The 19650-nt window shown below is 49.0% G+C and overlaps 1 protein-coding gene across 1 annotated transcript in view; it reads left to right on the top strand.

The window, feature by feature from the left end:
• TNXB (tenascin XB) overlaps nucleotides 1-19650 on the top strand; it is a 59350-nt gene that overhangs the window by 27240 nt on the left and 12460 nt on the right. The window contains exons 14-23 of the mRNA XM_082662989.1: nucleotides 972-1277; nucleotides 9195-9494; nucleotides 10790-11077; nucleotides 11351-11647; nucleotides 12168-12482; nucleotides 12608-12931; nucleotides 13322-13642; nucleotides 15619-15915; nucleotides 17628-17960; nucleotides 18351-18671. Coding sequence (XP_082519115.1) covers nucleotides 972-1277; nucleotides 9195-9494; nucleotides 10790-11077; nucleotides 11351-11647; nucleotides 12168-12482; nucleotides 12608-12931; nucleotides 13322-13642; nucleotides 15619-15915; nucleotides 17628-17960; nucleotides 18351-18671 — 3102 coding nt within the window. The remainder of the gene's footprint in view (nucleotides 1-971; nucleotides 1278-9194; nucleotides 9495-10789; nucleotides 11078-11350; nucleotides 11648-12167; nucleotides 12483-12607; nucleotides 12932-13321; nucleotides 13643-15618; nucleotides 15916-17627; nucleotides 17961-18350; nucleotides 18672-19650) is intronic.

Raw genomic sequence — 19650 nt, 5'->3', positions numbered from 1 at the left:
TATGTCAGTGAGACCGTATGTGACAGTGACAAGAGCTGGGGAGAAAAGCAAAGCCCAGTAGGTGAGATGGTGAGTAGGCGGGAAGCAGGCAGGAAAGGGCCTCCCTGAGAAAAGGACCTGCAGGAGGGAGAGGACAAGCCACGCAGGCCTCTGGGGAAGAGCATCCGGAGCAGAGGGAAGGTGCCTGAATGTCTGTGGACCAGTGAGGAGTGTTTTGGAATGGGGAGGGTGATGTGAGAGATAAACAGGTGGGGCCTTGGAGGTCATTGTAAGGACCTGTTTTTTTCTCTGAGTGAGATGGAAGCCATTGCGGGAACAGACTCTGACTAATGTGTTAACAGTGGGGAACAGAGCAAAGGGGATGAGGGTGGAGGAGGGAGGGGATTTAGGAGACTGTGCTATAGTCCAGTAAGAGCATGTGTGCTTAGGGATGGTGGCGGTGGAGTTGGGGAGGGGGAAGGGGGTCAGCTTCTGAAGGTAGTGCGGACAGGATTTCTTCGCAGGCCGGCTGAGGGGTGGAAGAGAGGACTCAGGGATGACTCGGAGAATGAAGCTGTGGTTTTGCTGAGGTGGGAAAGCTGGGGAGGGAGCAGGTGTGGCAGCAGCCCCTGAGCTCGGTTTTGGACTTGTTGAGTTTGAGACATCAGTTAGGCACCCAAGGAAGATGCTGAGCAAACACAAGTCTGGGGGGGCCAGCAGGGAGGTCTGGAAGGGAGGTCTTTGGAGCCAGAGATGCACAGATGGAACTTCAGCCACTTTCCCAGGATCTCAGTGGTGGCTGACACCCCTCCCCGCAAGCACAGCCCCGGATTCTGGCAGGGATTTAGTGAAGGGTTGTTGGCCAGACAGATGTCGCCAATCAGTGTAGTCTTACATCAGAACCACCCGGTGGGCACCACAAAAACAACACACATATTACTACAAGGGGAAGAGGGGCTTTTCCTAACAGCCTCCCACCATCTCTATCTCAGCTCCACAACCAGAAGAGACTCCCGCAGCCACCGAGCCCCCCCGGGAGCCACGCCTCGGGGAGCTGACAGTGACAGATGTGACCCCCAGCTCCGTGGGCCTTGCATGGACAGTCCCTGAGGGCCAGTTTGACTCCTTCGTGGTCCAGTACAAGGACAGGGACGGGCAGCCCCAGGCGGTGCCTGTGGCCGCAGACCAGCGAGAGGCCACTGTCCCCGGCCTGGAGCCTGCACGCAAATACAAGATGAACTTGTACGGGCTACATGGTGGGCAGCGCGTGGGCCCCCTCTCTGTGGTAGCCATGACTGGTGAGTGAGCGTGGGTAAAGGTAGTTCCCATCCCTGGTTACCCGGGGCCACCCCCTCCCCTAGCCTCTCTCTCAGGTCCTGCCTCAGTGGCCCCTGCAGGTCCTCCCCAGTCTATTACCTGAGCCCTTGACTCCTCTCCTGAGCAGGAACCTTGCCTACCCTCCAGTCTCCACCTCCACTCTGTCTCCTCCCCCAGGCAGGATTGTCTTCCTCCCATCTGACCTGAGTCTAGCCAAACACTGTCTCTCTGACTGTCCACAGCTGTTTCCTTCCCTCTCTTTACAACCTGCTGTGACTTGGACCCAGCTACCACCTCCCCCTGCTGCCCTTTTTCATTGGGGTTAAAGAACACACATCCCTTGAATCTCTTCTCAGGGGCCCTCAGCGCCCTGGCCTGAGCTGTGTTCCCTTCTGGCCAAGCCAGAATCTCGCTCCCTCAGGGAAGCGGCCCTTGCTCGTGGCTCCCAGCCTCTCCCGCCCCTCATGCTTCCTGGGCACAGGTTGCCACCAGTTTTGTGCTATGGTGTCTGGTGAGACCAGTGAACCCCTTTCAGAGCAATGTCTTAAAATCCATAAAGTAAAACACATAGGATTACAAAGGTAACCAATTCTATTGATTAACCGATTATCAAAAATATTTTAAAACTCGAATTTATGATTCAGTAATACAGGAACTTCATCATTAGTTCATTAAATAGCAAGACTTAGTGGCATGTTTAATAACCTACCCACATTTAGAAGCAGTGATGAGTGTAAAGAGTATTTTTTTTTATTTTTTAATTTTATTTTATCTTTTTATACAGCAGGTTCTTATTAGTTATCCAATTTATACATATTAGTGTATACATGTCAATCCCAATCTCCCAGTTCATCCCACCACCACCACCACCACCCCCGCCACTTTCCCCCCTTGGTGTCCATACATTTGTTCTCTACATCTGTGTCTCAACTTCTGCCCTGCAAACCGGTTCATCTGCACCATTTCTCTAGGTTCCACATATATGCGTTAATATACAATATTTGTTTTTCTCTTTCTGACTTACTTCACTCTGTATGACAGACTCTAGGTCCATCCACGTCTCCACAAATCACCCAATTTCATTCTTTCTTACGGCTGAGTAATATTCCATTGTATATATGTACCACATCTTCTTTATCATTTGTTGATGGGCCTTTAGGCTGCTTCCATGACCTGGCTATTGTAAATGGTGCTGCAATGAACATTGGGGTGCATGTGTCTTTTTGAATTATGGTTTTCTCATATACTGGGTATATGCCCAGTAGTGGGACTTCTGGGTCATATGGTAATTCTATTTTTAGTTTTTTAAGGAACCTCCATACTGTTCTCCATAGTGGCTGTATCAGTTTACATTCTTACCAACAGTGCAAGAGGGTTCCCTTTTCTCCACACCCTTTCCAGCATTTGCTGTTTATAGATTTTCTGATGATGCCCATTCTAACTGGTGTGAGGTGATACCTCATTGTAGTTTTGACTTGCATTTCTCTAATAATTAGTGATGTTGAGCAGCTTTTCATGTGCTTCTTGGCCATCTGTATGTCTTCTTTGGAGAAATGTCTATTTAGTTCTTCTGCCCATTTTTGGACTGGGTTGTTTGTTTTTTTAATATTGAGCTGCATGAGCTGTTTATATATTTTGGAGATTAATCCTTTGTCCATTGATTCGTTTGCAAATATTTTCTCCCATTCTGAGGGTTGTCTTTTTGTCTTGTTTGTAGTTTTCTTTGCTTTGCAAAAGCTTTTAAGTTTCATTAGGTCCCATTTGTTTATTTTTGTTTTTATTTCCATTACTCTACGAGGTGGATCAAAAAAGATCTTGCTGTGATTTATGTCAAAGAGTGTTTTCCTCTAAGAGTTTGATAGTGTCCAGTCTTACATTTAGGTCTCTAATCCATTTTGAGTTTATTTTTGTGTATGGTGTTAGGGAGTGTTCTAATTTCATTCTTTTACATGTAGCTGTCCAGTTTTCCCAGCACCACTTATTGAAGAGACTGTCTTTTCTCCATTTTATATCCTTGCCTCCTTTGTCATAGATTAGTTGACCATAGATGTGTGAGTTTATCTCTGGGCTTTCTATCCTGTTCCATTGATCTATATTTCTGTTTTTGTGCCAGTACCATATTGTCTTGATTACTGTAGCTTTGTAGTATCATCTGAAGTCAGGGAGTCTGATTCCTCCAGTTATGTTTTTTTCCCTCAAGACTGCTTTGGCTATTCGGGGTCTTTTGTGGTTCCATACAAATTTTAAGATTTTTTTGTTCTAGTTCTGTAAAAATGCCTTTGGTAATTTGATAGGGATTTCACTGAATCTGTAGATTGCTTTGGTAGTATAGTCATTTTCACAATATTGATTCTTCCAATCCAATAACATGGTATATCTCTCCATCTGTTTGTATTATCTTTAATTTATTTCATCAGTGTCTTATAGTCTTCTGCATACAGGTCTTTTGTCTCCCTAGGTAGGTTTATTCCTAGGTGTCTTATTCTTTTTGTTACAGTGGTAAATGAGAGTGTTTCCTTAATTTCTCTTTCAGATTTTTCATCATTAGTGTATCGAATGCAAGAGATTTCTGTGCATTAATTTTGTATCCTGCATCTTTACCAAATTCATTTATTAGCTCTAGTAGATTTCTGGTGGCATCTTTAGGATTCTCTATGTATAGTATCATGTCATCTGCAAACAGTGACAGTTTTACTTCTTCTTTTCCAATGTGTATTCCTTTTATGTCTTTTTCTTCTCTGATTGCCATGGCTAGGACTTCAAAAACTATGTTGAATAATAGTGGTGAGAGTGGACATCCTTGTCTTGTTCCTGATCTTAGAGGAAACGCTTTCAGTTTTTCACCATTGAGAATGTTTGCTGTGGGTTTGTCGTATATGGCCTTTATTATGTTGAGGTAGGTTACCTCTATGTTCACTTTCTGGAGAGTTTTTATCATAAATGGGTGTTGAATTTTGTCAAAAGCTTTTTCTGCATCTATTGAGATGATCATATGGTTTTTATTCTTCAGTTTGTTAATACGATGTATCCCATTGATTGATTTGCATATGTTGAAGAATCCTTGCATCCCTGGGATAAATCCCACTTGATCATGGTGTATGATCCTTTTAATGTGTTGTTGGATTCTGTTTGCTAGTATTTTGTTGAGGATTTTTGCATCTGTATTCATCAGTGATATTGGTCTGTAATTTTCTTTTTGTAGCATCTTTGTCTGGTTTTGGTATCAGGGTGATGGTGGCCTCATAGAATGAGTTTGGGAGTGTTCCTTCCTCTGCAACTTTTGGAAGAGTTTGAGAAGGGTGGGTGTTAGCTCTTCTCTAAATGTTTGATAGAATTCACATGTGAAGCCATCTGGTCCTGGACTTTTGTTTGTTATAAGATTTTTAATCACAGTTTCAATTTCATTACTTGTGATTGGTCAGTTCATATTTTCTATTTCTTCCTGGTTCAGTCTTGGAAGGTTATACCTTTCTAAGAATTTGTCCATTTCTTCCAGGTTGTCCATTTTATTGGCATAGAGTTGCTTATAGTAGTCTCTTAGGATGCTTTGTATTTCTGCAGTGTCTGTTGTAACTTCTCCTTTTTCATTTCTAATTTTATTGATTTGAGTCCTCTCCCTCTTTTTCTTTTTTTTTAAATATTTAATTTTATTTATTTTTGACTGGGTTGGGTTTTTGTTGCTGCGCGCGGGCTTTCTCCAGTTGCCGTGAGCAGGGACTACTCTTGTTGCAGTGCACGGGCTTCTCACTGTGGTGGATTCTCTTGTTGCGGAGCATGGGCTCTAGGCATGCGAGCTTCAGTAGTTGTGGCACGCAGGCTCTAGAGCGCAGGCTCAGTAGTTGTGGTGCATGGGCTTAGTTGCTCCATGGCATGTGGGATCTTCCTGGACCAGGGATCAAACCCGTGTCCCCTGCATTGGCAGGCAGATTCTCAACCACTGTGCCACCAGGGAAGTCCCACCAGTCTATTCTGTATGTCCCTGATTCTCTTTCTGTTTCATAGATAAGTTCATTTGTGTCATATTTTATTTTGTTTTTTTTAACATCTTTATTGGAGTATAATTGTTTTACAATGGTATGTTAGTTTCTGCTTTATAACAAAGTGAATCAGTTATACATATACATATGTTCCCATATCTTTTCCCTCTTTCATCTCCCCCCCTCCCACCCTCCCTATCCCACCCCTCTAGGTGGTCACAAACCACCTAGCTGATCTCCCTGTGCTATGCGGCTGCTTCCCACTAGCTATCTATTTTATGTTTGGTAGTGTATATATGTCCATGCCACTCTCTCACTTTGTCACAGTTTACCCTTCCCCCTCCCCATATCCTCAAGTCCCTTCTCTAGTAGTTTCCCTCTTTTTCTTGATGAGTCTAGCTAATGGTTTATCAATTTGTTTATCTTCTCAAAGAACCATCTTTTAGTTTTATTGATCTTTGCTATTGTTTTCTTTGTTTCTATTTCATTTATTTCTGCTCTGATCTTTATGATTTCTTTCCTTCTACTAACTTTGGGCTTTGTTTGTTCTTTCTCTAGTTCCTTCAGGTGTAAGGTTAGAGTTTTTATTTGAGATTTTTCTTGTTTCTTGAGGTAGGCTTTTATTGCTATAAACTTCCCTCTTAGAACTGCTTTTGCTGCATTCCTTAGGTTTTGGATAGTCATGTTTTCATTGTCATTTGTCTCTAGGTTTTTTTTGATTTCTTCTTTGATTTCTTCAGTGATCTCTTGGTTATTTAGTAACGTATTGTTTAGCCTCCATGTGTTTGTGTTTTTAAAATTTTTTTTCCCTGTAATTGATTTCTAATCTCATAGTGTTGTGGTCAGAAAAAATGCTTGATATGGGGCTTCCCATATCAAGCATGAACCCGGGGCACCGGGTTCGTGCCCCAGTCTGGGAAGATCCCACATGCCGCGGAGTGGCTGGGCCCATGAGCCATGGCCGCTGAGCCTGTGCGTCCGGAGCCTGTGCTCCGCAACGGGAGAGGCCACAGCAGTGAGAGGCCCGCATGCCGCAAAAAAAAAAAAAAAAAAAAAAAAAAAAATGCTTGATATGAGATCAGTTTTCTTAAATTTACTGAGGCTTGATTTGTGACCCAAGATGTGATCTATACTGGAGAAGGTTCCGTGTGCACTTGAGAAGAAAGTGTAATCTGCTGTTTTTGGATGGAATGTCCTATAAATATCAATTAAATCTATCTGGTCTATTGTGCCATTTAAAGCTTGTGTTTCCTTATTAATTTTCTGTGTGGATGATCTGTCCATTGGTGTAAGTGAGGTGTTAAAGTCCCCCACTATTATTGTGTTACTGTCGATTTCCTCTTTTACAGCTGTTAGCAGTTGCCTTATGTATTGAGGTGCTCCTATGTTGGGTGCATATATATTTATAATTGTTACATCTTCTTCTTGGATTGATCCCTTGATCATTATGTAGTGTCCTTCCTTGTCTCATGTAACATTCTTTATTTTAAAGTCTATTTTATCTGATATGAGTATTGCTACTCCAGCTTTCTTTTGATTTCCATTTGCATGGAATATCTTTTTCCATCCCCTCACTTTTAGTCTGTATGTGTCCCTAGGTCTGAAGTGGGTCTCTTATAGACAGCATATATATGGGTCTTGTTTTTGTATCCATTCAGCGAGCCTGTGTCTTTTGGTTGGAGCATTTAATCCATTCACATGTAAGGTAATGTACATTCCTATGTACATATGTTCCTATGTACATATGTATGTTCCTATGACCATTTTCTTAATTGTTTTGGGTTTGTTTTTGTAGGTCCTTTTTTTCTCTTGTGTTTCCCACTTAGAGAAGTTCCTTTAGCATTTGTTGTAGAGCTGGTTTGGTGGTGCTGAATTCTCTTAGCTTTTGCTTGTCTGTAAAGCTTTTGATTGCTCCATCGAATCTGAATGAGATCCTTGCCGGGTAGAGTAATCTTTGTTGTAGGTTCTTCCCTTTCATCACTTTAAATATGTCATACCACCCCCATCTGGCTTGTAGAGTTTCTGCTGAGAAATCAGCTGTTAACCTTATGGGAGTTCCCTTGTATGTTATTTGTCGTTTTTCCCTTGCTGCTTTCAATAATTTTTCTTTGTCTTTAGTTTTTGCCAATTTGATTACTATGTGTCTCGGCGTGTTTCTCCTTGGGTTTATCCTCTATGGGATTCTCTGCGCTTCCTGGACTTGGGTGGCTCTTTCCTTTCCCATGTTAGGGAAGTTTTTGACTATAATCTCTTCAAATATTTTCTTGGGTCCTTTCTCTCTCTCTTCTCCTTCTGGGACTCCTATAATGCAAATGTTGTTGCGTTTAATGTTGTCCCAGAGGTCTCGTAGGCTGTCTTCACTTCTTTTCATTCTTTTTTCTTTATTCTGTTCAGCAGCAGTGAATTCCACCATTCTGTCTTCAGGTCACTTATCCTTTCTCTGCCTCAGTTATCCTGCTGTTGATTCCTTCTAGTGTAGTTTTCATTTCAGTTATTGTATTGCTCATCTCTGTTTGTTGTTCTTTAATTCTTCTGTGTCTTTGTTAAACATTTCGTGCATCTTCTCCATCTTTGCCTCCATTCTTTTCCCGAAGTCCTGGATCATCTTCACTATCATTATTCTGAATTCTTTTTCTGGAAGGTTGCCTATCTCCACTTCATTTAGTTGTTTTTCTAGTGTTTTATCTTGTTCCTTCATCTGGTACATAGCCCTCTGCCTTTTCGTCTTGTCTATCTTTCTGTGAATGTGGTTTTTGTTCCACAGGCTGCAGGATTGTAGCTCTTCTTGCTTCTGCTATCTGCCCTCTGGTAGATGAGGCTATCTAAGAGGCTTGTGCAAGTTTCCTGATGGGAGGGACTGGTGGTGGGTAGAGCTGGGTGTTGCTCTGGTGGGCAGAGCTCAGTAAAACTTTAATCCACTTGTCTGCTGATGGGTGGGGCTGGGTTCCTTCTCTGTTGGTTGTTTGGCCTGAGGGGACCCAACACTGGAGCCTACCTGGGCTCTTTGGTGGGCGTAATGGCAGACTCTGGGAGGGCTCATGCCAAGGAGTACTTCCCAGAACTTCTGCTGCCAGTGTCCTTGTCCTCATGGTGAGCCACAGCCACCCCCGGCCTCTGCAGGAGACCCTCCAACACTAGCAGGTAGGTCTGCTTCAGCCTCCTCTGGGTTCACTGCTCCTTCCCCTGGTTTCTGATGTGCGCACTACTTTGTATGTGCCCTCCAAGAGTGGAGTCTCTGTTTCCCCCAGTCCTGTCGAAGTCCTGCAATCAAATCCCACTAGCCTTCAAAGTCTGATTCTCTGGGAATTCCTCCTCCCATTGCCCGACCCCCAGTTTGGGAGGCCTGACGTGGGGCTCAGAACCTTCACTCCAGTAGGTGGACTTCTGTGGTATAAGTGTTCTCCAGTCTGTGAGTCACCCACCTAGCAGTTAATGGGATTTGATTTTATTGTGATTGCGCCCCTCTACCATCTCATTGTGGCTTCCCCTTTGTCTTTGGATGTGGGGTATCTTTTTTGGTGAGTTCCAGTGTCTTCCTGTCAATGATTGTTCAGCAGTTAGTTGTGACTCCGGTGCTCTTGCAAGAGGGAGTGAGCTCACGTCCTTCTATTCCGCCATCTTGAACCAATCTCTGTAAAGGGTATTTTGAAGTTTCTGCAGTAATTTTAAGGTGATGTGACAATCTCTGTGATTTCTATTGGTGACAGGGTTACAATTACTGCTAGTACCACCGTGGTTGGTTTCCTATATTCATCATTGAAAGAAATGCTACATTTCACTTAGAGATCAGTGCAAAAGAGATGTAACTGTTTCCCATCTCAGTTCAAAGCCCTCTAAGGCCCTCGGAGCCCAGCAGCCCTGTGAGGGGGGATTTCTCCCGCCAGAGGTCTCAGCCATGTTCTTTGTCCTCCTGGATCCTAGCTCCACTCTCTCCAGCCCCGGGCACAGAGCGCCCCCTTGAGCCACGTCTGCGGGAGCTGACAGTGATGGACGTGACCCCGGACTCCGTGGGCCTCTCCTGGACAGTCCCCGAGGGTGAATTTGACTCCTTCGTGGTCCAGTACAAGGACAGGGACAGGCAGCCCCAGGTGGTGCCTGTGGCTGCAGACCAGCGTGAGGTCACCATCGCCGACCTGGAGCCCGACAGGAAGTACAAGTTCCTGCTCTTTGGGATCCAGGACGGGAAACGCCACAGCCCAGTCTCTGTGGAGGCAAAGACAGGTGAGAGGGACCCCCACGAAGCTGAGCCTGAGGCCCCAGCCCTGCTGCCCTTCCTCATGCTGCCCTATCACCTCTCCCTTCCGCCGGGTCTCCGCTTCATCCACCTCTTCCGTTTTATTTGAAAAGCCACATTGCCTGCCCCGATCCCAGGCAGATGAGAACCAGGAAAATGGGGCCAGTTCCTGGATCAGTTTCCCCTGCTGACTTTTCCCCTCTTCTCATAATTCCTACTTCTATTGAACGGGGGAGCCTCCTTCAGACCCCTTCCTGGAAGGTGGAACAGGAGAAACAGCAGGGCTAGATACGGGGGAGGGAGCCAGGAGCCGTTCCACCTCCCTTGGCCTGTGAGTCCTCAGCCCTGTGTAGCCATCACCTCCTGAGGAGTCTTCCCTCTGACTCTCACCCAGTTTCCCACCTACTGGCCCAGACACACTGGGTCCCATATCTTCCTCCCCAGAGGGACCCCTTTCCTCCTCTGCCCTCTTCCTGGAGCTTCAGAAACTGGGGCCCAGAGGAGCCCAAGACTGGCTGCCCAGTCAGACCCAGTCAGACCCAGCCCAGCTGTGCCCCTGTCTTGGGTTTTGGTCCAGGCACTCCCCTGCCCCTGGGGGCTCCCTGTTGCCAGAAAACTCTCACAATAACAATGCCGTCAGCATCCTTGCTATCCAAGAAGTCAGAAGGCCAGCTCCTTCTCAGGCCTCGGGATGGCCTCTTGGGCAGATACCAGATCCTTCTCCCGTGTGAGCTCCCCTTCTTCTCCCCATACCCGCCTCACACATAGGCAGCCCCCACTCCTCCACTGGGTCCTATGAGGGTCACCTCCATTGTAATACCTTACCTCCCCACCAGCTGTCTGTCCCCATCAGGGATCCTGTTCCCCCTCTGACATCCCCAGGACCCTTGGATTTCCCCAGGGAGCAGTCAGATCACAAAGAGTGGGTTCCTTGGCCAAAGGAAATAAGCAGACCAAGCCTGTGATAAGCTGCACCCTGCTAAGGAAATAGTCTCTATTAGGTGCTTAGAGCCTGGACAGCAAGAGGAATAAGATAAACAGCTAGCTAGGGAATCTCTTCTCCCAGAGATGTCTCAGGACAGAAGACCCCTCCCTGCGCTGGTTAAGTGGACAGAGGCAGGGCCAGTTGGGGATGCTGGCAGGCATGGGAGGGTGATGGAAATATTGGGGGGAAGCACTGATCATTTGGGCAGTTCTGGGTTTTTCCATTCTCCAGTGGGAGGCAGTCAAGGAGTCGTTTTGGAAAAAAAAAATAAACACAAGAACCTTTCCTCTCTGTCAGTTGCTCGAGGTGACACCAGCCCAGGAGCCCCACCCCGCCTCGGGGAGCTGTGGGTGACAGACCCCACCCCAGACTCACTGCGCCTCTCCTGGACAGTCCCCGAGGGCCACTTTGACTCCTTTGTGGTCCAGTTCAAGGACAGGGACGGGCCCCGGGTGGTGCCTGCAGAGGGCCACGAGCGCTCAGTCACCATCGGCCCTCTGGACGCCAGCCGCAAGTACAGATTCCTCCTCTACGGCCTCCTGGGCAAGAGGCGCCGTGGCCCCCTCACCGCCGAGGGCACCACAGGTGAGGGCAGCCCCTGCAGGGGGGCATCTCTGATCTGGAGGCCAGGGGAAGGTCCTGTGGTCAGTTACGGTGGCTGCCATCACGGTTGTTGTTTGGCTCCAGCTGTTGTGGCTGGGATCCAGTGCCCCCTCTCCTTGCACAAGCCGGAAGATCCAGCCCTGCAGGTTGCAGCCATCGCACAGCCCTGTCTTTAGACCTCTCAGTCCTTCCCTTCAGCATCACCCAGCCTTCAAGAAACAACGCAACCATTTCCTCTCTGTGTTTCCATCTCAGAGACCCGGAGAGCTGTGGACGAGGCTGGAACAAAACCACGTCTGGGGGAGGAGCTGCAGGTGACCAGCGTGACATCAGACTCCGTGGGCCTCTCGTGGACGGTCCCTGAGGGCCAGTTTGACTCCTTTGTGGTCCAGTATAAGGACAGAGATGGGCAACCCCAGGTGGTGCCCGTGGAGGGCAGCCTCAGGGAGGTCAGTGTCTCAGGCCTGGACCCTGCCCGCAGGTACAAGCTGCTGCTCTACGGGCTATACGAGGGCAAGCGTGTGGGTCCCATCTCCACCGTCGCCATGACCGGTGAGTGCAGCTGGGGGAACACACTGTGCCTCCTGCCCGCCTGGCTCTCCTGGTCTGGTGGAGACACACGAGTTCAGAGCTTCCTATACTCCTTCTTTTGGGGGAAGGGATCAGCTTCATAGAGGCATAATTTACATACAATAAAATTCACCCATGTTAAGCTCATAATTCAGTGAAACCATTACCACAACAAACATATAAAACATTGACTCCAGAAGTTTCCCTATGCTCATTTGCAGTCAGTTTCCCCACCCCCAGCTTCTGACAGTCACTAATTGCTTTCTATCATTATAGTTTTTCCTTTTTAAGCTTTTCCTTTAACAGAATCATACAGTACACAGTTTTTTGTGGTTTTCTTACACTTAACATAATGCTTTTGAAATTCATCAGTGTGTATCAGTAGTTGGTCCTTTTTATTACTGACCTCTTGTCTTCACCTCCTCCCCTCCTTCCATCCTCTTGGAGAGTCTTGGTACAGTGACAAACCAGTCACCCATCTCTACCTGTCTCTCTGAACCAGCCCCCAGGGAAGAAGTCGAAGCTGAGACTGAGGCCCCCAGCCCTCCAGCATCTGAGCCCCGTCTCGGGGAGGTGACTGTGGAGGAGGGCACCCCACACACCCTGCATCTCTCCTGGACCGTGACTGAGGGAGAATTTGACTCCTTTGAGGTCCAGTACACAGACGAGGAGGGGAAGCTCCAAGTAGTCCATTTAGGGGGCAACCAGAATATCATCACCCTCTCTGGCCTGGAATCCGACCACAGATACCTGGTGAGCCTGTACGGTCTCCACGATGGGCAGCGTGTGGGTCCTGTGCACGTCGAGGCCCTGACAGGTGAGCAAAAGAACTCTGCCCACTCGGCTTCCTTCCAGGTGGCTGTGAGGGCCCGGAGGAGGGCAGAGTCCCCGTGGACACCGTGCCCCTCTCTCAGGTCCTTCTCTCTCCATGTCTGTGTTCAGCCCCAAATGAGGAAGAGAATGAACCTTCAGAATCTCCCTCTACCACCCCTGAGCCTCACGTCACGCCTCGCCTGGGGGAGCTGGCAGTGACAGACGCCACCCCCGAATCCCTGAGCCTCTCCTGGACCATCCCCGAGGGCCAGTTTGACCACTTCCTGATCCAGTACAAGAATGGGGACGGACAGCCCAAGGCTGTGAGGGTGCCAGGGTACGAGGACGAGGTTACCATCTCGGGCCTGGAGCCAGACCACAAGTACAAGATGAACCTGTACGGCTTCCATGACAGCCAGCGCATGGGCCCTGTCTCTGTCATCGGGGTGACAAGTGAGTGGATGGTGGAAGCCCCAGGGTGGGACCTCGTGGGAGGATCACCCTCTCTCAGGTGATGGGTGAGTGGGGTGCAGGAGGCCTTTCTACTCGAGGCTGAGCCATGGTGCCCTGTGTGCCTCCTCCAGGCTCCCTGAGGACCAGTGTGTCCCCCTGGGCAGGGAAGGGCCTCTGTGAGCCATGCTGGTGGCTGCCCTGGTCCCTCACAGCTGACCCCGGAGGCTCCAGGCATGTTTATGAGATGTCAGCTGAACAGGACCACCCAGCCCCAAGGACGGGCTTCTCTGAACTGACTTCAGGGCCCGGAGCCGGGGCCAAGCCTTGGGGGGAGACCCAAGGACATCACCTGGGACCCTGCCTCACCCTCTCTGTGTCTCTCCTTCTCAGCTGCAGAGGAAGACACCCCCAGCTCCACAGAACCCAGCACAGAGGCCTCGGAGGCCCCCGAGGAGCCCCTCCTGGGGGAGCTGACGGTGACAGGATCCTCCCCGGACTCGCTGAGCCTCTCCTGGACCGTCCCCCAGGGCCACTTCGACTCCTTCACCGTCCAGTACAAGGGCAGGGACGGGCCCCAGGTGGTGCGTGTCGGGGGCGAGGAGAGTGAGGTGACCGCTGGGGGCCTGGAGCCCGGGCGCAAGTACAAGATGCACCTGTACGGCCTGCACGGGGAGCGGCGTGTGGGCCCCGTGTCCACCGTGGGCGTGACCGGTGAGTGAGGGCCCTCGGGATGAGGTCTCAGGAAAGGTCTGATAGTAGAGCCTCTTGAGCGTCTTCCACTGAAGACCCAGGACCCTAAAACTCCTGAACCTCTAGCCCACCATTGTCCATTCAACACCTCAGGACAGGTGTGATCTGGGGGCAGGAAGAACGAGCTCCAGGGAAGTGCTTTGCCCATTTGAGAGAGGCCGTTGGGGACTGAGGCCTCCAAGTCAGCCATGCACTGACCTGTTTGTGGCTCTCTGCTTTGCCTGGGAACTCTGAAAAGAGCTCTTTTTGGGTGTTGGGACAAATGCCATGAAATGCTAATTCTCAACAAGTATTTATTACATAAAATTTCAAACATATACCCAAAGAGAAAGAATAGCATAATGAACTCCCATATGTCAATCACCCCACTTCAACCAAAACTCAACCCCTGGCCAGTCTAGCTCATCCAGACCCCACTCACTTCCCACCCTCCCCGACTAGCATGTTTTCTTTATTAACAGCTTTATTGAGGTATAATTTACATACCATAAAATTCACCTGTTTTAAGTATACAACTTACCAATTTTAGTGTATTTACAGAGTTGTACAACCAGCATCACTTACTAATTTTAGAACTTTTCCATCACCTCAAGAAGAAACCTGGCGTCCAGACCCATTCCCACGCCCAGTTCCGGTCCCGCTAATCTACTTTTTGTCTCTGTAGATTTGCCTTTTCTGGACGCATCATGTAACTAGAATCATACAATACGTGTTCTTTTGTGTCTGGCTTCTTTTACCAAGCACGGTTTTTTTGGTTTGTTTTTTGGGGGGTTTTTTGGGGTTTTTTTGCGGTACACGGGCCTCTCACTGCTGTGGCCTCTCCCGTTGCGGAGCGCAGGCTCCGGACGCACAGGCTCAGCGGCCATGGCTCACGGACGCAGCCGCTCCGCGGCACGTGGGATCCTCCCGGACCGGGGCACGACCCCATGTCCCGTGCATCGGCAGGCGGACTCCCAGCCACTGCGCCACCAGGGAAGTCCACCAAGCACATTTTTGAGGTTGATCCATGTTGTAGCATGTAGCGGTACTTCATTCCTTTATAGCCAAATAATATTCCATTGTATGGATATACTGCTGCAATATTTTTAAACTTATTCCATACACTCTTTACTTCATCATTACATTTTTTTTTTTTTTGGCTGCGTTGGGTCTTTGCTGCTGCACGTGGGCTTTCTCTAGTTGCAGCGAGCGGGCTTCGTTGTGCTGCACGGGCTTCTCATTGCGGTGGCTTCTCTTGTTGCAGAGCAGGGACCCTAGGCGCATGGGCTTCAGTAGTTGTGGCACACGAGGTCAGTAGTTGTGTCACAGGGGCTTAGTTGCTCCGCGGCATGTGGAATCTTCCCGGACCAGGGATCGAACCTGTGTCCCCTGCATTGGCAGGTGGATTCTCAACCACTGCGCCACCAGGGAAGTCCCCGTTATTACATATTTAAGTGTACTGCTCTTTTCAAAAAGACTGTTTAGAAATAACCATGATACAATGGTTGTACCTTTAAAAATCAGATATCCAGATAGTGCTACAGTTTCCTGATTGTGTCATAATTGTTATTTTGCAATTTGTTGTTGGAATCAGGTCCAAGTAAGAAAGATAGGATGAAATTGGGAGAATTGGGATTTTAAATAGGGTGGTCAGGGAAGGCCCTAAAGGGATGGTGACATTTGAATGAAAGGAAGTGTGAACATGAGCCATGCAGACATCTGGGGAAAGAACATTCAGGAAGAGGGAACAGTCAGTGCAAAGGCCTTGAGGCAATAAGCTGCCTGGCACATTTGATGGACCATAAGGAGGCCACAAAGAGCTTTTGATGCCCATAAGCAGAAATGCATCTTAAGTTAGGCCCACATAGCTGGCCCACCTTCGGGCCTGAATCCAGGAGAGCAGGGCCTCGACAGTTCCTTCCAGCAACAGGAACGATTCTGTTTGCATCTCTTCCCAGCCCCTAAAGAGGAGCCCCCTGCCAGCCCCCCTTTGAAGCCACAGCTGGGAGAACTGACTGTGACGGACGCCACCCCTGACTCCCTGAGCCTCTTCTGGAACGTCCCCGAGGGCCAGTTTGACCACTTCCTGGTCCAGTACAAGAACGGGGACGGGCAGCCCAAGGCGGTGAGGGTGCCGGGGCACCAGGACGGGGTCACCATCTCGGGCCTGGAGCCAGACCACAAGTACAAGATGAACCTGTACGGCTTCCACAGTGGCCAGCGCGTGGGCCCTGTCTCCACTGTCGGTTTAACTGGTGAGTGTACAATAGGACACTGGCCCTGCCCTGAGCTGGACTCAGTTTCCCTTTTATTGCCACTATCCAGGTGTTTTTCTCCCACTGTTTTTGAGACTGAGCCTCCCAGGCTACTGGGAGCAGTTCTGTGCCTGTCTGCACTCCAAGCCTTTGGTGTCACCTTAGCTGTCTCACCCTTTACACGTGGGCTTCTTGAGTCCTTGAAGAGGCAGTGTGCCAGAGAAATAGCACAGACTCAGGCAGACCTGGGGCTGGCCCTAGCCTCAGCCCATTAGAGCTGTGTGACCTCGAGGGAGTCACTCAACCTCTCTGTGCCTCCCTATCCTTATCCACACAGAAGGAATAACCACACCTGTCTGGCAGGGTGGGCATGAATGTGGCTTGTCTCACACACAGTGTTTGGTAACTACAGGCTCCCTCCTTCTGAGGAAGAAGATTAGTTCTTGAAAACCCTTGGGGTGAATTCTTATAATTATCATTGATTTCAGTGGGTACAATTGTATTTGTTCCCCAACCCCCAAACTGATACCCATGTATGCTGTATCAAGATGGAATCCTGCTAACATGGATACTATTACTTCAATAGTGAATATTAGTCATATGTGCAACTTAACAAGGCATTTTCTCTTCATTAATTACTCCCTGACATGGCTGTTGGTTGCTTTCGTTAAGCTCTTTTGTAGCTGTTACCCTCTACATGCTTAAAACCTGGTTCCCAAACTCAATGGAGTTATGAAACACGATGATTTTGTAATTCAGCTATTAAGGCAGAATAAACCCTGTGCAGAACAGAAAAGACAAAAAAATCTGTGGGCGTGATGGGTCATCCCTGCTGTAAGATGGCAAGAGAATTAATACAAGGTCCAAAAGCAACCCATCTACAAAGATGATCTCATGTGGTCTCATCTCTTTGCCCTCAACTGTGAAATCTAAATTAGTTTCTCAAATGCTCAGAAAAGACTTCTAAACCAGAGGAGGTATTAAAGGAAAATACGAACCTGAGCACATGTACCTCCTGATGTGACGTGTCGGTTAGGTGTGGTGCTATTACAAAGCATTAGTCCTGTCCCACTAAATGAATTTACTCAGCAGCTCCTACAGGTTCCATGCTGCACATGTTGAGGTCATAGGGGTCCCACCCTACCATCTTGACATCTCCACAAGTGTGTGCTCTGTCTGCTAGAAAGTGAACATTCAAACCAGGGAAATGATGTCTTTTTTTTTTTTTAGTAAGTAAATGTATTTATTTATTTATTTGGCTGCGTTGGGTCTTTGTTGCTGTGCGAGGGCTTTCTCTAGTGGCGGCGAGCGGGGGCTACTCTTTGTTGTGGTGCGCGGGCTTCTCATTGCGGTGGCTTCTCTTGTTGAGGAGCACGGGCTCTAGGCACGCAGGCTTCAGTAGTTGTGGCACGCAGGCTCAGTAGTTGTGGCTCGCGGGGTGTAGAGTGCAGGCACAGTAGTTGTGGCGCACAGGCTTAGTTGCTCCGTGGCATGTGGGATCTTCCCGGACCAGGGCTCGAACCCGTGTCCCCTGCATTGGCAGGCGGATTCTTAACCACTGTGCCACCAGGGAAGTCCTGGAAATGATGTCTTAATCCTGGAGCACTGGCTTCCAGGCTGCAGGGTCCCTGGTGTGTCTGGGAGAAATCCATCCCCTGTTAGGAGGGAACCCACAAAGCATGTCCACCCATTCTCTTTGTCTCTTGATCCAGACTCAGAAAAAGACCAAGAAATGACCGCAGCCCCAACAGACCTGCCCACCACAGCCCCCAAGCCTCCCGTCAAGCCGCACCTGGGGGAGCTGGCAGTGACAGACGCCACCCCCGAATCCCTGAGCCTCTCCTGGACCATCCCCGAGGGCCAGTTTGACCACTTCCTGATCCAGTACAAGAATGGGGATGGGCAGCCCAAGGCAGTGAGGGTGCCAGGGCACCAGGATGGTGTCACCATTTCGGGCCTGGAGCCAGACCACAAGTACAAGATGAACCTGTATGGCTTCCATGACAGCCAGCGCATGGGCCCCGTCTCTGTCATCGGGGTGACAAGTGAGTGGATGGTGGAAGCCCTAGGGTGGGACCTCGTGGGAAGATCACCCTCTCTCAGGTGATGGGTGAGTGGGGTGCAGGAGGCCCCTCTACTCGAGGCTGAGCCATGGTGCCCTGTGTGCCTCCTCCAGGCTCCCTGAGGACCAGTGTGTCCCCCTGGGCAGGGAAGGGCCTCTGTGAGCCATGCTGGTGGCTGCCCTGGTCCCCCACAGCTGACCCCAGAGGCTCCAGGCATGTTTATGAGATGTCAGCTGAACAGGACCACCCAGCCCCAAGGACGGGCTTCTCTGAACTGACTTCAGGGCCTGGAGCCGGGGCCGAGGCTTGGGAGGAGACCCAAGGACATCACCTGGGACCCTGCCTCACCCTCTCTGTGTCTCTCCTTCTCAGCTGCAGAGGAAGACACCCCCAGCCCCACAGAACCCAGCACAGAGGCCTCGGAGGCCCCCGAGGAGCCCCTCCTGGGGGAGCTGACGGTGACAGGATCCTCCCCGGACTCGCTGAGCCTCTCCTGGACCGTCCCCCAGGGCCACTTCGACTCCTTCACCATCCAGTACAAGGGCAGGGACGGGCCCCAGGTGGTGCGTGTCGGGGGCGAGGAGAGTGAGGTGACCGCTGGGGGCCTGGAGCCCGGGCGCAAGTACAAGATGCACCTGTACGGCCTGCACGGGGGGCGGCGTGTGGGCCCCGTGTCCACCGTGGGCGTGACCGGTGAGTGAGGGTGGGGCTCAGGCGGTCTTGGGGGAGAGCTACCTTTTCCTCATGGGTGAGCTGGTTGACTGTTCTGCTCTTTCACCAGCCTTTGGTCCCCTTTTATGTCCTCCCTCCATGGCCCTGGGCCATGACCCGTGTGTAGTGCCCTGGCCTTTGCCAACCTACAGCCTCCTTGTTCACAGTAATGTGGCCTCCTCTGATGGTCAGTCACTGGCTCCCTCCAAGGGTGAAATGTGTCAGGCACAGAGCAAGCGTGACGTTACTAGAGTTTTCTTTTCTTTCCATCTTAAATACAAATCACAGCATTCTTTGTTATAAACAAAAAAAAAAGGAAGAAAAAACAACCCAACATCGAACCACATTGAGATGATTAAGTAATTAGACAACATCTCTAAAATGACCTACTATGGCATCATTGAAATGTTTCAACATAAGACAATTACTTTATATTATTACAATAAAGAAAGAGTTTAAAATTTTTGTAAGGAGGCTAATCACAACCACCTGAAAATAACTTGCGTGGTAAGACAACTGGAAGGAAACGCCCGTGGGATGCATGGTTTGTGAGACAGGATAGAATGTCCCAGGACTTTTGTTTCTGTTTTATTCCATTATGTGTCGTTTACATTTTCTTAAATGACAAGCGTTTCTTTTATAATCAGGAAAAAAATTTTTTCAAAATGTCTTCTCCTCTCTTGTATTCCTTCTGTCTTTCCCCCTCATCATTCTTGCAACTTATTTCTGATTATGAAAAAGTTACAATTTCTAGTCTCTAAGAAATTAGGAGAAAAAAATCACAAGGTGAATTAAATTCCAAAATTGCAGTCAGGCTGGCTTCTCTAAGTCACTGTCAGCCAGATTCTTATGCCTTGTGACAGTATTTCACCAGAGTTCCTCTGCATGTGGAAGAACACAGCCCCTCTTTGAGTCAGTCTTTTGCTGGGGGCGTCGCTGCCTCTGGGAGGTTCACTCTCCT

This window comes from Grampus griseus, assembly GCF_964374135.1.
Source record: "Grampus griseus genome assembly, chromosome: 10".
NCBI lineage: Eukaryota > Metazoa > Chordata > Mammalia > Artiodactyla > Delphinidae > Grampus > Grampus griseus.
This window is presented reverse-complemented; position numbering and strand designations above follow the sequence as displayed.